At 40.1% G+C, this 21,054-nt stretch overlaps 1 protein-coding gene across 4 annotated transcripts in view; it reads left to right on the top strand.

The window, feature by feature from the left end:
• Positions 1-21,054, top strand: part of ARL15 (ARF like GTPase 15) — a 332,061-nt gene that overhangs the window by 108,670 nt on the left and 202,337 nt on the right. For all 4 annotated transcript variants that reach the window (XM_074952550.1, XM_074952546.1, XM_074952548.1 and 1 more), the window contains one exon: positions 15,978-16,122. In XM_074952550.1, coding sequence (XP_074808651.1) covers positions 15,978-16,122 — 145 coding nt within the window. The remainder of the gene's footprint in view (positions 1-15,977; positions 16,123-21,054) is intronic.

The following is a 21,054-nucleotide window of genomic DNA, read 5'->3' as shown; positions in this document are numbered from 1 at the left end:
AAACACTTTTTCACTGCTAGTAAATGCACTACTTACTGGTGACTGTTTCTTACTAAAATTTTGAAATCCATCTGTGCCTTTTTTAAAAGGCAGATCAGCTATAGTGTCTAGAATTCTTTAAAATTGAAATAATTGCCTACTTCAAACAGATTTTGCTCAACAGTTTCAAAAATAAAATCTCCTTTGGAAGAGAATACCAGGGGAAGTTTCATCTCAAATTGTGCGGGGTTTTGTTTTGTTTTTGCTTTTGAAAGCTAGGAGCCTGTGGAAACAGAGACTTATAATTGCAGCTGTTATGCCAGTGGTGAATTTGGTTCTTGTAGCCTGACTCTTTCCACAAATACTGAGAATGAGCAACTCCAGCTGAAGTCTGTTGAAAATGAGTACATTCAGTGCCTCTGAAAATGAGCCCTCTTCCCCAGACTCTGTAGGATCTGAAATCAGAACACCAATTTATGTGGAAACAGTTTAGAGGTATTGGTGGATACTTCTTCCTTGCGCATGATTGGTAGAGGAAAATCTAAAGGGTCTGATCTAAGAGGACAAAAATAGCCATTGTGGGGGCCAAGCTGGCGAATTTGGAGAAAATTGGGAAAGTGCAATTGGAGAGGTTAGGCATGGCATTTAAAAGTTTAAAAAACAGGAATAAGGTATAGAAACTTAAAACCAGTTAACTGTTTAAGAAGTTGGGGAAAGCAAGTCAGGTTTAACATTCAAAGGGGTTGTCATTTGCAGTTAAATTTTTGGGCAACTTTTTAAATGTTAGATTTTATTTCATATGTGCCTTCCTTGTAGTCTACAGATTAATGTTCTTGTGTGGGTCTGTTTCCTCCTATAGAGACAATGTGCTGTACTAGCCAAGTTCATATAAGTGAAGAGAAGGTCTTGTATATTATTCAATATGTTACCACATATATTTTGTTCCCTAAATGTTTTGATCAAAGAATCTATTCTGTCTGTTTGTGGTGTGTGTGTGTGTGTGTGTGTGTGTGTGTGTGTATAATATATATATTAAGGCTGTCGATTAATTGCAGTTAACTCACACGATTAACAGTGCAATTAAAACTGTGATTAATCATGATTAATTTTGAGTTAAACAGTGGAATACCAATTGAAATTTATTAACTATTTTTGGATGTTTTCTACATTTTTTGAAATATATTAATTTCAGTTACAACACAGAATACAAAGTGTACAGTGCTCACTTTATATTATTTTTATTACAAATATTTGCACTGTAAAAATAACAAAAAGAAATAGTATTTTTCAGTTCACCTCATACAAGTACCATAATGCAATCTCTTTATTGTGGAAGTGCAACTTACAAAGGTAGATTTTTTTTCTTTTGCTACGTAACAGCAGTCAAAAACAAAACATTGTAAAACTATAGAGCTTACAAGTCCACTCAGTCCTACTTCTTATTCAGCCAATTGCTAAGACAAACAAGTTTGTTTACATTTACGGGAAATAATGCTGCCAGCTTCTTATTTACAATGTCACCTGAAAGTGAGAACAGGCGTTTGCATGGCACTTTTGTAGCCGGCATTGCAGGGTATTTATGTGCCAGGTATGCTAAGCCTTCGTATGCCCCTTCCTGCTTTGGCTACCATTCCAGAGGACATGCTTCCATGCTGATGACGCTCATTAAAAAAAAAAAAAAAAAAAAAAAAAAAAGCGATAATTAAATTTTTACTGAACTCCTTTGGGGAGAATAGTATGTCTCCTGCTCTCTTTTTACCCGCATTCTGCCATGTATTTAATATTATAGCTGTCTCGAATGATGACCCAGCACGTTCTTCATTTTAAGACGGTACCAATGTGAGATTTCTAAAGATAGCTACAGCACTTAACTCAAGGTTTAAGAATCTGAAGTGCCTTTCAAAATCTGAAAGGGACGAGGTGTGGAGCATGCTTTCAGAAGTCTTAAAAGAGCAACACTCCAGTGCGGAAACTACAGAACTCGAATAATCAAAAAAGAAAACCAGTCTTCTGCTGGTGGCATCTGATTCAGATGATGAAGGTGAACATGCGTCAGTCTGCACTGCTTTGGATCGTTACTGAGCAGAACCCATAATCAGCATGGACGCATGTCCTCTGGAATGGTCGTTTAAGCATATAAATCTTTAGCACATCTGGCATATAAAAATCTTGCAACGCCGACTACAACAGTGCCATGCAAACGTCTGTTCTCACTTTCAGGTGACACTGTAAACAAGAAGTGGGCAGCATTATCTCCTGCAAATATAAGCAAACTTGTTTGTCTGAGTGGCTGAACAAGAAGTAGGACTGTGTGGACTTGTGGGCTTTAAAGTTTTACACTGTTATTTTTTAATGCAGTTATTTTTTGTACAGAATTCTACATTTGTAAGGTCAACTTTTATGACTGAGATTGCACTAGAATACTTGTATGAGGTGAATTGAAAAACACTTTCTCTTGTTTTTTTACAGTGTAAATATTTGTAATCAAAGTAAATATAAAGTGAGCACTGTACACTTTGTATTGTGTTGTAATTGAAATCAATATATTTGAAAAAGTAGAAAACATCCAAAAATATTTAAATAAATGGTATTCTATTTAAATGTGCGATTAATCAGGATCAATTTTTTAAATCACTTGACAGCCCGTGTGTGTGTGTATATGTATGTGTATGTATATATAATATGAAAAGGACAGAAGTAATGTAATAAACTTGCAGAGAACCTAGGGGAGAGATACTAGTTGGCAAGAGGGTATATCCGTGAGGTCCAAATCTGAAGAATTATAAAGTCATGGAAGTTTCACATAGAAAATTCCTGTTAGGTCTTCTAGTTCATTTCCCTGCAGATGTCCTGCAGGACACTTAAAATTTGTGTGTGTGTGTGTGTGTCCTAGCACTGAAGCTTTCATTTTGTCGTGGGGGAGCCTTTTAGAGCCCACTAGATCTCACTGTCACTTTTTTTTCCTCCTTCTGCCCACCTTTTTTTCCCCTTTTAAAATATTGTCACAGTTACTCTCATTGTCCCTTCCTGGGGGACTCACCAGTGCACCCCCAGAGGGGTCCGGCCTTAAGCTTTCCTTCTCCTGAGGTAGGATTCAGTAAGAACAAAACTGCCATATTGGGTCAAACCAATGGTCCATCTAGCCCAGTATCTATGTCCAACAGTGGCTAGTACCAGAGCTTCAAGGGGAGTGGCAATTCTGCAGTTCATCCACTCTTAGACCAGGGCATGGGCTACAGTCCCCTAGTTTGTCAGCCATGACTAGGCACTACAGTAATAGAAGTAATAAATAATACTTCATCACAACCAACAGTGATTGGTACCTTTGCCAGCTCTTTCTCCAGGAGCCTGTGACAGCATACATCTACTGTTATACCTTGTTTGAAGAAGCTGTTTTTGTGACATTTATTCATTTGTTAAGGGCACAAAGCATTTAGAGCAAAACGTAACAACAATAAACAGTTGAAGCACATTACATATGCCTTTGTAAGTTCCTCTCAGACCACTGAACTCCATCTTTGCCAGGGAGAAGCAGCCCTTCCTGTTCACAGCATCTGTCTGTCTGTGTTTTCCCAGCCTGTCAGCTTTTCCTATCTCATCCAATATCCTCCTTCCTTTTTTAGGATCTTTGAGCTTTTCAGCCCCTTTGATCACAGGATTTTTGCCTTGGGAAGGGTACATTATTGATGGCCCAGCCATTGTCTCCTCAAGGGGCCTATTTTGTTTTCTTTTGATTTAACTCCTGGCATTCAGGCAGATTGATATCACACAGATAATCTGAATATAGTTGATGTTTATAAAAAATGCTCTTGTCCCAGATTGTCCCATTTCTCATTTGATATATATAATATTGCTTACAGTAGTAATAGATCCTCTCCATCCTTAATGTTTAGACTTCAAATGTTTATAGACTAATCTCTTCATGTTCTGTTTATCTCCTCCTGAATCAGCCCACACAGGCCCCCTTGCTCACCAATAGTTTTTGGTAGTCACATTTAAGCTCCCACTAGTTTTGTCAGTCTTTCTGGTAATGCAGCACCCAGAATCAGTCATGGTGAGGTCTTACTGGAGCAGTAAGGAAAGTACTATTTTCCAGCTCTTTTGATCTGATACCTTTGCATGTTCAGGTCTAAATTGTGTTGCCCTGTCACATTGCAATACCCATGTATAACTTGTTCTCTACTGTCAGTGTTAGTTCTTCTTATATTACTGCTTTCTGGGTTTCTTCCTCACATTGTAAGGTGAGTTTTAGATGATTCTCCATGCCCCCACATTGAATCTCACTTCATTTTCTGCTTCTATTTCGAATCTGAGTAGGTCCCTTTGTAAAATTTTCCTGTTCTGACTAGTGTCCACAGTTCTTCTATCGTATTCCAGTTACATTCATGGAGATACTTAATTAGACCAGATTTAGTAGCAATCCCTGCTGTAGTCTGTTAGAGATGTCTCTTCCCCTGGCTGAATGAAATCCTGCTTAAGAAAATACAAGATATATCCTGTGGCTTAATCTAAGTGGGAAACTTTCCTAAATTAAACCTTCTACTGTTCCTCTTTTCCCCTTAGAACACATTCAGAGGATTTCTTTAGGTCCCTTTTTCGTAGACTCAGTGACTTGTTCTACATTTAGTTCTGTTTTTGTGATGCCCAGTAGAGTCGAGTGGATGAAACACTCTATAGCTCATCTGTTCCTATCTTGTAACTATTATGGTGGAGTCATTTAGAGGATTTCTTGTATCAACCATTTTTACTTTTGTCAGCCCATAGTTTAAATGATCTCCCATAGCCTTTTGAGACCACCTCGCTTGCAACAAGTAGGGGCACGCTTTTCCTGTTAGGTTTGTTGATTTCCTAATCTGCTGTTCCATTTCTTTCAGCTAATCTTTGGTTGAATTTATTTCAGCTTCTTAAATTAAATTTTCTTTCTTTCAGTCTGCGTGGTTTGCAAAAATTACATTTTGCATTTGGTCTTTCTGTTGGGTTTTACCACATAGAGAATGAGTTTTAGAGTAGCATATTTTTAACCAAGAACTTTTTCCTAGCTCTTAAACGTGAATGAGAAGCTGTTGCTGCCCTAGAACTTTGTGAAGTACCATAACAGGTTGTCTTCATACTTTCTCTTCATCTAATACACCAGGCTTGGATTTGTGGCTGCACTTAAAATGTGTTCTCCAGTTTGAAAGTTATTGGTTTCAGAGTGATTTCCTATAAACATAATTGGTAATACAGGTAGAGCAGTAGAAACTCTCAAACCAGTAGTAAGTTAAGTGCATCCACTGTACAACGAGCTGAAATATGTGGTTTGTTTCTTTTTCTCTTTCTCAGTAACTGATGGTTACTGGCATACACTATATTTTAGACATGACCTTCCTTTCCCTCATCATTTGTTTGGCCTGAACTTTTTAGTGGTAGCACATTGTCCTGGATGCACACATTTCTGAGACTAACTTTTTTTTTTTTCGGTCATATATACTTGCATATCTAATATTACACACAACATGTACGTCAAATACAGCTAGGCAAGGGCTTACTTGCACATGAGCAGTTTTCTGCGGGAGGGGAGAAGAAAGTACGCAATTGTATTTGGAATACATACACTCAACACTAATTAGAAAAATCAAAGGGCACTAAGTGTGTATATGGTTCCTTCTGGCTTCTGTGATCCCATGTGAGCTTTCAATTACTGTATCATAGGGTCATAATTACTGTTGTAGAACATGAGTAATTATTCTGTTGTGCTGAACTAAAGAAAACATAGTGTTCTGTAGCCCACCTTGTAACACACATGAATCATGATGGAGAAGCTTATTTTGGCTAAGCTCAGAACCTGCAAAATGATGGCTTTTAGCAAGCCTGTAAGCTGTAGGCTATTGTTTAAAAAAAAATCTGTACATGTCTTTCATCCTAACTAGAAATGACAAGTAGTGCCACATCTCTTAACTTTTTTGCACATTTATAGTCCTAAATGGTGTTTCTGATGCTTTGTCTGGTATTTCCCATCAATTCTTAGTTTTTATTTCAATATAATTATACATGTTTGATTTTTTTCTTCTCTTTTTTTTGATGTGACAAAATTGTGTATTCAGAGGCTTTCAATTATCTTTCTGAAACATTAGTCTTAAGTACAGTCGGTTTGGTACAGGGATGGACTGACGACCAGTTAAAATCTTCTGTGCACTAATTAAAAATAGTAAGCATCTTGGGGGGAGAGGAGAGGGTAATAAATACTCTGGTGAAGTATGGTCTGCCAGTTTTCTCCCCTGGTGATATATTTTTTTGGATAGGGAGGATATATGTAATCTGGTGGAGTCTGGGGTTTTCACAAGACACTGAGGCTCCAATTCTGCAAATCATTTAAGAACATGCTTAAGTTCATCTGTATTCAAGAAAGCACATATGCATGTGCTTAAATGCTTTGCTGAATTGGGGCCTTAATAACTTACCAGGGTTGGTTTAGCAATATACAGAGAAAGCAGGGGGTGGGAGTGGGAAATACATTTCCCCAGAAGCTGGGAAACCTCTTTCTTCCCATCCTCACTTTGAATTGAACACTTGAACATAGAGAAATTAATGCTTGCTTGCTTGTGCCTTCAGATTGTAAGATTTTTCTAGCAGAGCCTTTATTTTTTTGTTTGGCACAGTATACAATACCTATTGTACTTCAGCATTTATATTTGATGTTCCATAGACGTACATGATATAGTCAAACATTGCATGAATTTTATTATGATAAACAGCTTAGTTTACTGTCTTCCTTCATTTTGTTCTTCCTTCTCTTCCTTAACCTCACTTTATTTTTGTCTTGGTTTTTTTCCTCTCTTCCTCTTCCTTTTCTGATATTGTAGTCTGTCTCTTTCATGTTTTCTCTTATTTCTCATTTTTTCTTCCAATATGATCAAGACCCTTTGTGTTTTTGCAATCTTATGTAGGGTTATCATATCGACTGAACTCATTTTTGTAAACTTGGCTTGTTTTGAAGATCTCATTGAGTTTTAGTCAGCTTAGCCTGGTTACTGCACTGTGCTATACTTTAATGCAGTGCTTCTCAAGCTATCTGATGTGGGGGACCAGCATTCTTTTTCCCCCCAATGTGTGCGCAGACCGACAGCTGATGGCTCGCGGACCGGCACCGGTCCACGGATCACCACTTCGAGTAGCACTGTTTTAATGTTATGCAAGTTTGGTATAAGAGAGCCATTTGCATCATGTTGCCTTAAGTGACAAATAAAATATAAAGGGAGATCATATTTTAACATACAAGCACAAGGGGACAGAATTAAGGATGAGCTTTCATCCTTAACTCTGTTTCCTGAATAGTGTGTGTGTGCGTGCACGTGCAAGAGAGAGAATAACTAAGCATGAAATTCCCTGCTTCTGTTAGTACAACAAAAGAAACAGACAGGAGATGAGTCCAGAACAAAGCAGAAATAATGGAGTATTTCATCCCCAAAAGGAGAGTGAAATGAGAAGTACGAGTAGGCGAAGAAAGACTGCATGGCCTGAGGCAGTGCAGCATGTTGGCGAGAAAGTAATAGTTCAGGGACGTCTGTTGCCCAGAGCTGTGATCTCCGAGCAGCCCACATGTAAAAATGTTTGGCCACTCCTGCTACAGACACAATATTTAATGCTTTCCCCAGAAGAAATCTCACTAGGATTTTTTTAAAGGGCCACTGTTGAGAGGATTTTCAGCTCAAATACTGATCCACCTAAAACTGTAATAATCTGGTTGGGGTGGAAATTCCTAGGTGCAAGTCTTACTGGCTGCTATTTCCCCATAACTCTTGCACATGATCACCAAAAACAATAGTAAAAAAAAAAAAATAATAGTGGTGCTTAATTTTGTACATTTTTCTGCAACTGCAATTATTTCCAGTTGAGTGGGTAAATATGCACATTTCTTCAAGATACAATTTTACTTTAGTTTCAACTCACGTTTCCTTTAATTTTTTTTCTAATACATACCCCCCCTCCACCCACCCACCATCACACATGAATACACAGATCTTTGAGTGTGATATACTCTCAAAGCATGGACATTTGCAGTAAATCTGTAACTCTCCTTTAAATATCTCATGTACACAGGATTCTCATTCTAGGGCCTCTCCTCCCCATGAGATGGGCCAAACTCGGAGATGGGGATCCTCTGAGTTCTGGCAGCTGGGCTGGAAGCAGGAGTCCCCTCCCTTTTATTCCATTCCAACTGTTGCTGCCTCACTTACCTCAGCCAGTCCATGAATGTGCAGGAAGGAGGAGCTTTTTATGTCAGTTGTTCACAAGGATAAATGTGAATCCTTCAGAAATTCTTTCCATACTTGGCACTTCTTGGAGATGGCAATAATCTATGCCCTAAAGAGAAGAGAGAGCCAAACTCTGAGGCGGTGGGCTCATAGGAATCCTTGCTGTTGACTCATATCCAGCTTCTCGTCCACTGTCACCCCTAGGTCCTTTTCTGCAGAACTGCTGCCTAGCCATTCGGTCCCTAGTCTGTAGCGTTGGGTTCTTCTGTCCTAAGTGCAGGGCCCTGCACTTATCCTTGTTGAACCTCATCAGATTTCTTTTGGCCCAATCCTCCAATTTGTCTAGGTCCCTCTGTATCCTATCCCTGCCCTCCAGCATATCTACCACTCCTCCTAGTTTAGTATCATCCGCAAATTTGCTGAGTGCAATCCACACCATCCTCCAGATCATTTATGAAGATATTGAACAAAAGCGGCCTGAGGACCGACCCTTGGGGCACTCCACTTGATACCGGCTGCCAACTAGACATGGAGCCATTGATCACTACCCGTTGAGCCCGACAATCTAGCCAACTTTCTACCCACCTTATAGTGCATTCATCCAGCCCATACTTCTTTAACTTGCTGACAAGAATACTGTGGGAGACCGTGTCAAAAGCTTTGCTAAAGTCAAGAAACAATACATCCACTGCTTTCCCTTCATCCACAGAACCAGTAATCTCATCATAGAAGGCGATTAGATTAGTCAGGCATGACCTTCCCTTGGTGAATCCATGCTGACTGTTCCTGATCACTTTCCTCTCGTGTAAGTGCTTCAGGATTGATTCCTTGAGGACCTGCTCCATGATTTTTCCGGGGACTGAGGTGAGGCTGACTGGCCTGTAGTTCCCAGGATCCTCCTTCTTCCCTTTTTTAAAGATTGGCACTATATTAGCCTTTTTCCAGTCATCCGGGACTTCCCCCGTTCGCCACAAGTTTTCAAAGATAATGGCCAATGGCTCTGCAATCACAGCCACCAATTCCTTTAGCACTCTCGGATGCAACGCGTCCGGCCCCATGGACTTGTGCACGTCCAGCTTTTCTAAATAGTCCCAAACCACCTCTTTCTCCACAGAGGGCTGGCCACCTACTCCCCATGCTGTGATGCCCAGCGCTGCAGTCTGGGAGCTGACCTTGTTCGTGAAGACAGAGGCAAAAAAAGCATTGAGTACATTAGCTTTTTCCACATCCTCTGTCACTAGGTTGCCTCCCTCATTTAGTAAGGGGCCCACACTTTCCTTGGCTTTCTTCTTGTTGCCAACATACCTGAAGAAACCCTTCTTGCTACTCTTAACATCTCTTGCTAGCTGCAGCTCCAGGTGTGATTTGGCCCTCCTGATTTCATTCCTACATGCCCGAGCAATATTTTTATTCTCTTCCCTGGTCATTTGTCCAACCTTCCACTTCTTGTAAGCTTCTTTTTTATGTTTAAGATCCGCAAGGATTTCACCGTTAAGCCAAGCTGGTTGCCTGCCATATTTACTATTCTTTCGACACATCAGGATGGTTTGTCCCTGTAACCTCAATAGGGATTCCTTGAAATACAGCCAGCTCTCCTGGACTCCTTTCCCCTTCATGTTATTCCCCCAGGGGATCCTACCCATCAGTTCCCTGAGGGAGTCGAAGTCTGCTTTCCTGAAGTCCAGGGTCCATATTCTGCTGCTTACCTTTCTTCCCTGTGTCAGGATCCTGAACTCAGCCAACTCATGGTCACTGCCTCCCAGATTCCCATCCTGCATCTTCCAGCCAGCCTTGTTTCAGCCACATTCTCCCCCAGGACATGACTCATGTTCTGAGAGGTAACCTAGTAGCAAGTGAGGCTGAACTCAGACTCCATTGGAAGGGCCAGCCCACCTTGTGACACCTGGTGACACTGCAGGACAGCGTGAAGGGAATGATGCGTATCCATTTCTTAACAGCTTTGGATTTTTTAAGCTTAACCTTAACTCTGAATTTCCTGGGTTTATAATGCTTGTGTCTGGGATAATTGCAACATCCCTGTAATGTATTTTACCCTAAGTTACTGACACATACTCTCAACATTAACTCCATATTAATGTAGTTTTTATCTAGGAATTACAATACAGGGGTGATTGTGTATGAGAAACTGTTCAGGGGTTTTCGGTATTACCATATGACCTGTTGCATTGTGGCTATCACCTTGGATTTCTCATCAGTTGAAGAAAATTGAAAATGGCTCTCATCGTTTCCATGGCTCCATTTGAAACTTTAAAGCTGTGGTATTATGTGTGCTGAAGTAGGAATCTGATACTTTATAAAAATGGATTTTTAAAAACTTTATATGTTACAGCTTTTAAATTGAAGTAGTGTATAAGAGACTTTCCTTTCACCAGAGCAAGTGCCAAAGAGTGCCGTGTAGTGCAATACTCATGAGTCCAGTACTATGTTGAAACAATGGCAACACCTGTGCTACAAACACCTTGGAAGACTGGGATAGGTGATGACACAGTTTAGCCATTGCTCATAATTCTTGTACCTTTTTAGCTTTAGGGAAGCTATGAAGGCTGGGAAGCCTAAAACTAGCTCCTACCAGCTGTGTGTTTGTGGGCTCATGCACATAGTACTTCCTAATGTCCCTGTAGTCTTGGTTTTAGTAAACAGCCAGGAAAATGAAATATAGCAGATTCTTGAATATTTCACTACCTTGTCTACTTATGAGAAGTAGAGCTGAAGACCTTTGTTTAAAACAAATTAAAAACATCTTTAATGCAATTGTTGAAAGTGTGTGTAATTCTCGTGCTAGTTAAATTCTGGACTGTTGATCTTATCAGTGTCCATTTGTCACTTTGTTTAATTGTTGATTTTTGACAGTTAATATTCTAGAGTCTAAAACTGGTCCCACAAAGTAAGGCTTATGCAATGTCCTTGTGAATGTTGGCACACTCACCCAGAAGGTTGAGTTTAAGGACCATAAGAGGGGGGGAGTTCCAAGAGTGGGGCTGACAGTGCAACTCACTATTAGGACAGGGATTGCTGCTTTGTTAGTGTTCCCTGCCCTCTGCTATTCTCTGGAAAAGGTTCAGAAAAGGGCAACAAAAATGATTAGAGGTCTGGTACAGCTTCTGTATGAGAAGCGATTAATAAGACTGGGACTTCTCAGTTTGGAAAAGAGACGACTAAAGGGGGGATATGATAGAGGTCTATAAAATCATGACTGGGTGTGGAGAAGGTAAATAAGGAAGTGGTTTTTTACCCCTTCTCATAACACAAGAACTAAGGGTCACCAAATGAAATTAATAGGCAGCAGATTTAAAACAAAAGGAAGTATTTTTTCACACAACGCACAGTCAACCTGCAGAACTCTCTGCCAGAGAATGTTGTGAAGGCCAAGACTATAACAGGGTTCAAAAAAGAACTAGATAAATTCATAGAGGATGGGTCCATCAATGGCTATTAGCCAGAATAGGCAGGCATGGTGTCCCTAGCCTCTGTTTGCCAGAAGCTGGGAATGGGTGACAGGGCATGGATCACTTGATGGTTACCTGTTCTGCTCAGTCCCTCTGGGGCACCTGGCATTGGCCACTGCCGGAAGACTGGATCCTTGGCTAGATGGACCTTTGGTCTGACCCAGTATGGCCGTTCTTAGAGGATGTTAAACATCCCATAGCAGTTTCTGAAAAGAGTAGGAGAATATCTCAGTGTCCTGGGAAGAACAATATCAAATATATAGTAAAATTTCAGTTGTGGTGCTTTTTTTTTGTTTTTTGTTTTTGCAGTAGTTCGTTAATAGTTAAATTCTGGACTGTTGATCTTATCAGTGTCCATTTGTCACTTTAATTGTTGATTTTTGACAGTTAATATTCTAGAGTCTAAAACTGGTCCCACAAAGTAAGGCTTATGCAATGTCCTTGTGAATGTGGGCACACTCACCCAGAAGGTTGAGTATGAGGACCATAAGAGGGGGAGGTTCCAAGAGTGGGGCTGACAGTGCAACTCACTATTAGGACAGGGATTGCTGCTCTGTTAGTGTGCCCTGTTAGTCATGTTTTTAATACACTCCGTGAGATCTCTGAATATGTAGTATGGTTTTAAATATTGCTTTTCATTTGGGGCAGGAAATGTGTCCAAAGATGTTTTGTAGAGCGCAGTGTACACTTGTAATATCTACAGTAATTGTTGTTAACATGATCTTAAAATGCTTTACAATGTAATAAATCAGACCCAGGATTGCAAGGAATATGTATATAGATAAGATAAAGTATCATTGCGTTCCACAACACCACATACACACCTTTAAATATTAGAATGCATTTTATTGACATAGGAATAACAACCTCATTGAGTGCATTAAAAACATCATTCAGCTACAGTTCTGATTATAGACTTTTCTTGGTGCAACAAGAAGCTATGTGAGCTGATGGGCCTGTAAGAGTAACAGAAGATAAAATTAAATGCTGTTGTAAAAGTTCTGCACTCACAACAGTCTTTAAAAGTTCAATTGGCTAAATTATTAACGAGCTACTTCACGTACACGTACATACACACCCCCTGAAATTTTACTGTATATTTGATATCATCTTTCTAACAAGCACACAGATGTTTCTTATCAAGAGTTTATTAACAAAAAATTGGGGAAATTTTCCTCTTTCCTTTACACATGGATGTGACTTAAATGTTATTTTTTTATTAACGTTACATCTTTTGGACCCACACCTGTGAAAAAGAAGAAAATTATTATTTTTTTAAACTTAAAAGCCTTATGACAACTAGGTGGTAGGTAACAGAAATGAGATATTTAGGGATGACTCAATTTAAAGACCCTGTCTGCACTAAGAAAATGTCCTGTGATTGACAGTGAGATATTAACCATTTGCTTTTTTTCTTCAATCCGCCACTCAGTCCACCAAAACAGGGTTGAAAATCAAGTGGCTAATTTTGACTGGACTTTCTCTGACCTGTGCTGATTGCTCCAATCCTCCCTCATGGTCTCTTCTCAGCATCACTCCATGTCTGCCCCTTTTACTTTTTTCCCCTGCTTTGTTCCCTTCACTCTTCCTTCAATGACTGATTTCCCATCTCTTTTCTTTCTGTTTACCTTATACCCTCCTAAAGGCGGGGAAGAAATCATGGAACAAACATGCCCTCACACATTGTTCACTCTGCTTGTGTGTTCTGTTCCTTCCTTCACCCTATGCCTGTCTTGTCTATTTGGGCTGTGAGCGCTTTGGAGCAGGAGACTGTCTTTCTGTTCTGTGCCTAGCACAAGGGGGTTCTGGTCCATGACTGGGACTCATAGGTGTTGTTATAATACAAATAATAATAAATATGGCTTCCAGAGCTGTGAGATCTGATCTCTGTAATGAATGTTCAAATGGTGTGGCCCATTTGCATTAATAGCCAAACAATTTTCTACCCCTGCAGAGTGGGAAGACAATGGTGGTTGCCCAGCATTGTTAAAGGATAACTTTCTTAGTGTGAATGGCTATAGTTGGGTTTAAAATGTGTCTTGCTTATAAAACTATTGGCCAGTGAGATGGGTAAATATAGATTACTAGGCAATGGAAGTCTTAAAAACTGTTTTATATAATCTTTAAACGTGTTACTGATGGTCCAACTGGAAACGTTTTGCCTGTAGTACAGAGTTGTGGGAAGAAGCTGATTTGTTTTTAAACTTGGCCAATGATAAAAAGTATGTGTAGCCTTTTAAATTGGGGAAATATTTTCAGGCCAACACATTCAATGGTTTAAGAACTTATTCCTTTTATGTCAACAAAATAAAATGTTACATTCAATGTGCAAGAAAATTCACTATTCATAAGATAAGAAAATAACAAACATATTGCAGTAAAGCCTATATTCTTTCTAAATACAAAAATTGATATTTTCTTTATTTAACTACATTAATTGTAAGTGAATATTTTGGGGCAAATCATATATTTGCACTTTTTGGCTTTTATAAAGGGAATAAAGAAGCTATGTTGACTAATGTGTGGAAAATGGCTTTGGAGGAAAAAAATAATGAGTTTTTTTGATGTTGAATCTCAAGTTTCATATAAAACTTACTTGGTTCACAAATAAGTCAGGGGTTTTCCTGTCACCATTGCGTACTCTGCCTGGAATCTGAAAGTCAGCGTGGATTCTTCCTATTTTATGTGCCATTGTCATTTTGTTTATGAAGATTGTTTCTTTAGACTGGCTGGTGTAAGGGAACAAACCAATAAGACTGCAGAATGAAACATTTTGCATTGGAATTGTGTATATTTGCAGTGTGTTAATCTTTATGCAGGCATAGACAAGAAAAAATATGTAACAAGACTTATACTGCCAAATCCTGCCCTCAGACAGACCTATTATCTACCACTCAAATAAATAGGGACACATGGATATGAAAATTCAAGCCTTGATGTGTTTAAAATAAGAGGTTGAGTGTTACGCATATTGTTTTCAAAAGAACCATTAAAATGTTAACATTCCTCCAGATTAAATTCATTATCAATAATACATCATTTAATCAAAAATAATCCCATTATAAATGTAACATCATAGTAAACTGGCTGTGTGATCATGTCTCCCTCTAGTTGGTGCCTGTAATGTACTCGCTTGCTATTTACAAGTACTACTACTTTAGCTAGGTGGTAGACTCACATTTCTGGTGCTGAAGCTGCTGGATTTGATACCTAGTGATGGATCTTATCGTGGGTGTGCGTGCGTGTGTGTGTGTTTCAAATATGCAGCCAGTCATGAATTGTCTATCACTTGCTACAGCTACTTTGTGCCGTACTCTTGGGGGGTAGTTGATACTGATGAGTGCTTGCTGAGAGAATGCTTTGTTTTGGGCAGTGCATTTTACAGACTTAACTAAAATGTGGTGATTGTTCATACTTGAATATAAATATTATGCAGAAGTCTTTAGCACTGGTTTTGTCAGAATGGCGATCTTTTGAATTGTTTGTAAAGATTTTACCTGTAATGCATAAATAAAGGTCTAAAGTACTAATTAAATTGCTGCACTGGCTCTTAAGAGGCATGTATGTTGCTAGAAGGAAGACATAGTTTAGGCAGTTTAGTTCTTCATGCAGTGACACAATGATTAATTTACACCTCTCTATTGTATAGTGCGGTGAACAAGGTGTAATTTGCTCCTAAAATGTGTACATTAGTAAACCTACATAGTGTGTTTATGTTTTAACTGTTATAAAAGATATCCTGAAAGCCAGTTCAAGCTGACTGTAAATGGAACGGCATCCCCTTGAAAGTACAGGTAGGGGAATATTGGAGAGGGGATGAAGACAATGGCGCCAAAAAATTTCTACCCTTTCCCGAAGCTGCGACAGTTTGGCAAGTAGCAGCTCTAAAACTGCTTGCTAGTTGGGCCAGGTATGGCATTAGGTACAAATGTGGTTAGCACTTGCATCTCCTGCTGACTCTAATAATGGCAGCAAACATGGTTGGACAAATATTTGAATAGCAGCCACACTTATCTCATTAAATGTGCATTTTTTAATGATATTCAGGAAATTAAATCAGATTGCTCATCCCATGCATATCAGATCTAGGTGAAAAATTAATACACTAATGCTTTCTTAAAAATCTGGTTTTTTAGACTCTGGTTGGGTTAATCATAGTGTAGTAAATGCTGATTGTACCAGGACATTTAGAAAAGAGAGACTATTTTGCTTGTCTTTGTTGCCTTTAATTTTGTGAACTGGAATTTTTAAATTTTGTTATAGAATATGAGAAGTCTTTTTTTGTTTTTCCTGGCAGTGTTTTAAAGCGCTTTGCTGCAAGGGACCACCACCTCCACGACCTGAATATGACTTGGTTTGTATAGGTCTCACTGGTTCTGGCAAGACAAGTCTACTGTCGCAGCTTTGCAGTGAAAGCCCAGAGAATATAGTGTCTACAACAGGTATGATGCTGCTGTCAGGAATATTTTTTTCAACCAAAAGTAATGTTTCTAATACTTTAGATGATTGTCAGTTAAATTACACATTAGGTTTATTCCTTATTATAATAATAATAATAATTACTAATAAAATACCCGCCCTCCAATTCATCTCATATATTTGTTTCTCTATTAATAATTCAAATGCACATGATGGAAAAGGAATATGGGAACTAAATAACTAATATGTAGAATAAAGCTAATCCTTGATACTTTTGTAGCCCAGAAATTTTGAGTTTACAGTAACAATTTTTTAAAGTTTGTTTCCTAATATATTTATATCAATTATCCAAATAGAACATACTTATTCCCTTGGCCACTTCCTAGTTAGTTCCATGTTCATTATACTACTGTGTGGGGTGTGTGTATAGTTTGAAAAGTGAGTGTGTGTGTGTTATATTTTGTTTAAAGATGAATGGCTACACTAACTGGGTTAGGTTTAAAGTATGTGCTGAAGGCTGTGTAGATCTTCAGCATAGTAATTCATTTTTAAAATCTTTTTAACAGTGTTTTGAACTGCGTCATTAACGAAGGTGCAAAGGCGGCTTACTCTCGCAAAATTTAGTGATATTCTTTCCTGGGGAATTTTCACAAAAACATGTACAATCTGGTGCATTTTAAAAGAGAGAGAGCTCTCCAGTAACATGGGTGGTGTATCTAAATTGTTAATTTCTAAAAGTCCTACCCCCTGTGGATTTTTCCATAGACACCAAAAAGGGAAGAAAGAAACCTTTGAAGTCTTATTCCTTAAGGGGCTTTGCTACATAGGCACAAAGTGGGGGGAAAAGGTGATAGTAAATGGGGTGAGATGAGGAAACTAGAGGATACACATTAGGATTTAGGTCCTTCCAAAATCAGTCACTGCAGCACTGTGGAATGTGTAAGTAACCAAAAGGAAACTTCATCAATGGTCAGTGTTTGTTTTTGGTCATAATCCTTTCTCTTTGGTCAGTGGAGGAGAGGAATTGAGCTGGGGCAGGTTTAGATCAGAGATAAATTCTACAAAAACAGGGTGAAATAAGAGTTAAATATAAACAGACATAACTAAAACTTATAAATGTATCTATACCAATGCAAGAAGCTTAAAAACAAACATAGGAGAACCAGGATGCCTGTCAATAAGAGATGATTGTGACACACTATGCATTAATGAAAAATGGTGAAATGACAAAAACAAATACCTCGGTATACAGTTAATAAGGAGGAGAGATTAGGTCATAGAGGAGGACGAGCAATCTTGTGATGTGATGTTTTTCTAGATATGTGACCCGAGTGATTGAGTACAGTTCATTTGTTAGTGTAATAGGGAGGGTGTGTGTGGCAGTGTTTGTGTGAGAAGTTGGTGTATGTAGGTATGTAAGTTTACACTGTGTTTCATATATGTGGTTTTGAGTTTTGCATTCTTGTCCATGAGCAGCCTTAACTGGTTTTCATGGTGTGCTCAATATCCTCATATTTTAATAATTTAAATAAAATAGAATGGTAAGAAATTTAAAACTGATTCAAGGTAATACTGTTTCTTACACACTGTGTGTACTTAACCTGTGGAATTCATTGCCATTACAGTTATATCATAGGTTTCAGAGTATAGACTTTAAAGGGATAAAACCCTCCTGATTCAGGGCATAAACCAACATCCAGCTCCTCAGTTAGGAAGAAACTTGCTGTATGGGCAGATTATTCCATAAGTGATCTCTGCAGGGTTTCTTGCATCTTTCTCTGAAGCATCTGTTATTGGCCAGTGTCTGAACCAGAGTACCAGAAGTGACTGGTCTGTCCTGGTATGTGAGTTCTTCTGTTCTGTTCAGCAAGAAATACAGTACTGGATTGGCAAACCTGGGCAAGCCTCAGAATTGTACCTGACCAAACCACTTCAAAGATATTGCATGTGTAAACATGTTGATACTGTGTGTGCGATACTAAAGTTAGGAGCCCCAAACTCCCCTTCCCCAGCTTCCTGAAGGGGTGGGGGTGCTTTCCTTTAAATCCCCTTCCAATCAATTTTATCCAATCAGTGTCCCTTCCATAACAAGTACCTGCACTGGATATCTGCTATATTAACCTCACCTCCCTGACCTGCTGTGGGGGAGGTGAAGAAACCCTCTCCACCTAGGCCTATTTGGTGATGAGGGAAAAATTCCTTCCCAGCCCCCAAGGAAAAAGGGCGACTAGCATAATGCCCACATTAGATCTTAAAGAAACCCAATTCTACTCTGATTCCATGAATGGGAGGGTGGGTGTTTGTCCTGCCTCAGTGTGTTGCATGTCAGGGTCCATGACTGAGGTGTTCCCCAATATCCAGGGCCACTCTCTGTAAAAGTCCTTTGTCTTAGATCGCAGCCTTCCAGTTGCTGCACCTATAGCTTGAATACTGTGCCTGTTTCACCAGTTTTGGTTGCGGTTTAGCTGCAGCAACATTGGGCTGTGATCCAGTTTCCTTGGGAATCTTGGCCACAGCCATCCTGGGCCGTGCCTCAGCTTCCCCACATTTGATTCTCAGTATCTGCTGGGACATTGGCCACAACAACCCTGATCTGTACCTTTTCCCCCCAGTGTTGGTCCTCAGTTTACGCTGGAATCTTAGCTTCAGACGCCCTGAGCTGTGCCTCAGTTTTTCCAAATTTTGTTGCCAGTTTCGACTGGAGTATTGGCTGCAGCCGCCCTGAGCTGTGCCTCAGTTTCCCCAAATTCTGTTACCTACAGAGGTGCTCGCTATACATATGCCCCCCTCACAAAGGGAACTCTCTCAATGGTCTGTGGCCCCATCCCTAAGTTCCTTCTGCGAGATGGATCAAAGGTGTTTGGTCTGTAACATTCTGCCTGCTGGGGAGACCCATTGCTCTGCTGTAACCTGGTCCCAGAACTCTGCAAAGCTTGTAGAATGCCAATGCTGTTGCTTGTGTACCCTTTAGTGTCTGGACTCTAGGATTTGGGGAATCCCTGTAAGAAATTCCAAACTGTGGGAATGTCCCTGTATCTCCCCTATTCTCCTTCCTGCCCCTCACAGCTCTGTGGTGGTGAGAGTCCATCCATCTGCCCACCCCCTTGTAAGAGGGAACACACAACTCTGTGGTGAGTAGAGGGTGCTACCATACTAGCTGTAACACTGGACAGCCTTCCTCCCATCATACGTGCACTTGCTCTGCAGTGGGATGAGAGCTCAGGCAGCCTCTCTGATCCCCATTGTGCCCCCCCTTGCTGTGGACGACACCAATTCATTATTCTGTGTTAAGGGGGCCTAGTCCAGCCTCCTCTGCAAGGCACCACCTGGCTTTTCTCCTCTGGCTCAAACTGTTGCTACTCCAAGCTTCCTCCAAACCCCCATATGTTTCCCTGGCTGCCCTTTCCCATTGCACATGATCCTGCATATGAATTGGGGGTGAGGTGGGAGAGAAGGAGTTCAGCTTGGTCCTCAAACCCCAGGCTCCTACAGGGTCCACTCACCCAGCACTGGCCAAGGAAAAGCCTTCTTTGGGTCCTATGGTGCCTACCACCGCTGCTGCCACCCTTTCTGCATTTTTGAGATCCTGGGGTGACTTCACCCTGTCCTCACTGAGGCCCTACTGGTCACCGTGAGACTCCTGGAAACCTCCAACAGTGTATAGTGCTCCTCTGCTGCTGCCTGGCAGCAGCTGCTGATGTTTAGTAATTGGTGGGAGCCAGATGTTCTCCCCCCTTATTAACCAGGGGCAAGAAGATGCTCTAGGCAAACTAGGCACCTGCCTAGAGCAGCAGATTGTGCCGAGGTGCCAGGGGCAGCTGGGCCTAACCGGACTGGTGCTTGGGACCCAGTGGGCTGGGTTGGAATGCCACTCATTGACACTTGGCCAGGCCAAACCAGAGTGAATGGTGGTACAACCTGAGGCTTGGCCCCCACCAAGTTCTACCATAACCACCAAGACATCAGAAAGCTAGCTGTGTGCCCCCTCCCCAATTCAGAGCCTCTGTTCTAGGGGATGGGAGGGGTTCAGTACACTGAAGTTTAGCCTAGGGCAGCAGATTGTCATGAGCAGCTTCAGGTGTGTTGCTTCTTCCTATGCATCTGGGATCTTGTTCTGTTTATAGTTTATAAAGGGCTAATAAATGATTAATCAATATTTTAATAAAAGGTTAATAAATGGTTACAGATTTAGTCCAACCGGTCAATAGGTTGGTTATATCCATGGCTTATAAACATGCATAACACCTACTGAAGTGTTTAACCATCTAGAGTACATACTACAAATGTGTGTAACAGGGTTGTAAAGTCTACTACATAATTTATATCCCTTTATCAACCTTAATATGAAGAGTGACCAAGAAAAGCATACTTTAAGTAAAACAACGTATGCAGTTCAATTTATTTTCCCAGTCTCTTTCTATGTTAAAAATCCTAGAATGGTTACCTCATATTATTAATGATAATGCAAAACTTCAGTTTCAGTTTAAAAAAAAAAAAAAAAAATTGAATGGGGATTGCCAAAAAAACATGTGTATTCTATCAATTTCTATTTTTTGGACTTACATTCCCACACCACTTTTAATTAATAATGTGGGAGATGGGAGTAATGCTTTGTTGCACGAATTATTAGCAGAATGGAGTGTCTGTGGCTAAACTAATAAATCCCTATTTATAGAAAGGTTATATTGGCAAGATAATAAGTAGGGCCCTACCAAATTCACGGCCATGAAAAATGTGTCACAGACTGTGAAATCTGATCTCCCCCGTGAAATCTGGCTATTGTAGGGGAAACCAGATTTCACACAGCTGGGCGCCCGGAGAACAGCATCTGCTGGCCAGGAGCCCGGCTCTGAAGGTAGCGCCGCCACCAGCAGCGTACAGAAGTGAGGGTGGCATGGTATGGGGAGGTCGTCATTTTTTGCGGGGGGAGAAGGGTCAACCTTACAGGTGGGCAA

Source organism: Natator depressus, chromosome 5 (assembly GCF_965152275.1).
Source record: "Natator depressus isolate rNatDep1 chromosome 5, rNatDep2.hap1, whole genome shotgun sequence".
Classification (NCBI taxonomy): domain Eukaryota; kingdom Metazoa; phylum Chordata; order Testudines; family Cheloniidae; genus Natator; species Natator depressus.
This window is presented reverse-complemented; position numbering and strand designations above follow the sequence as displayed.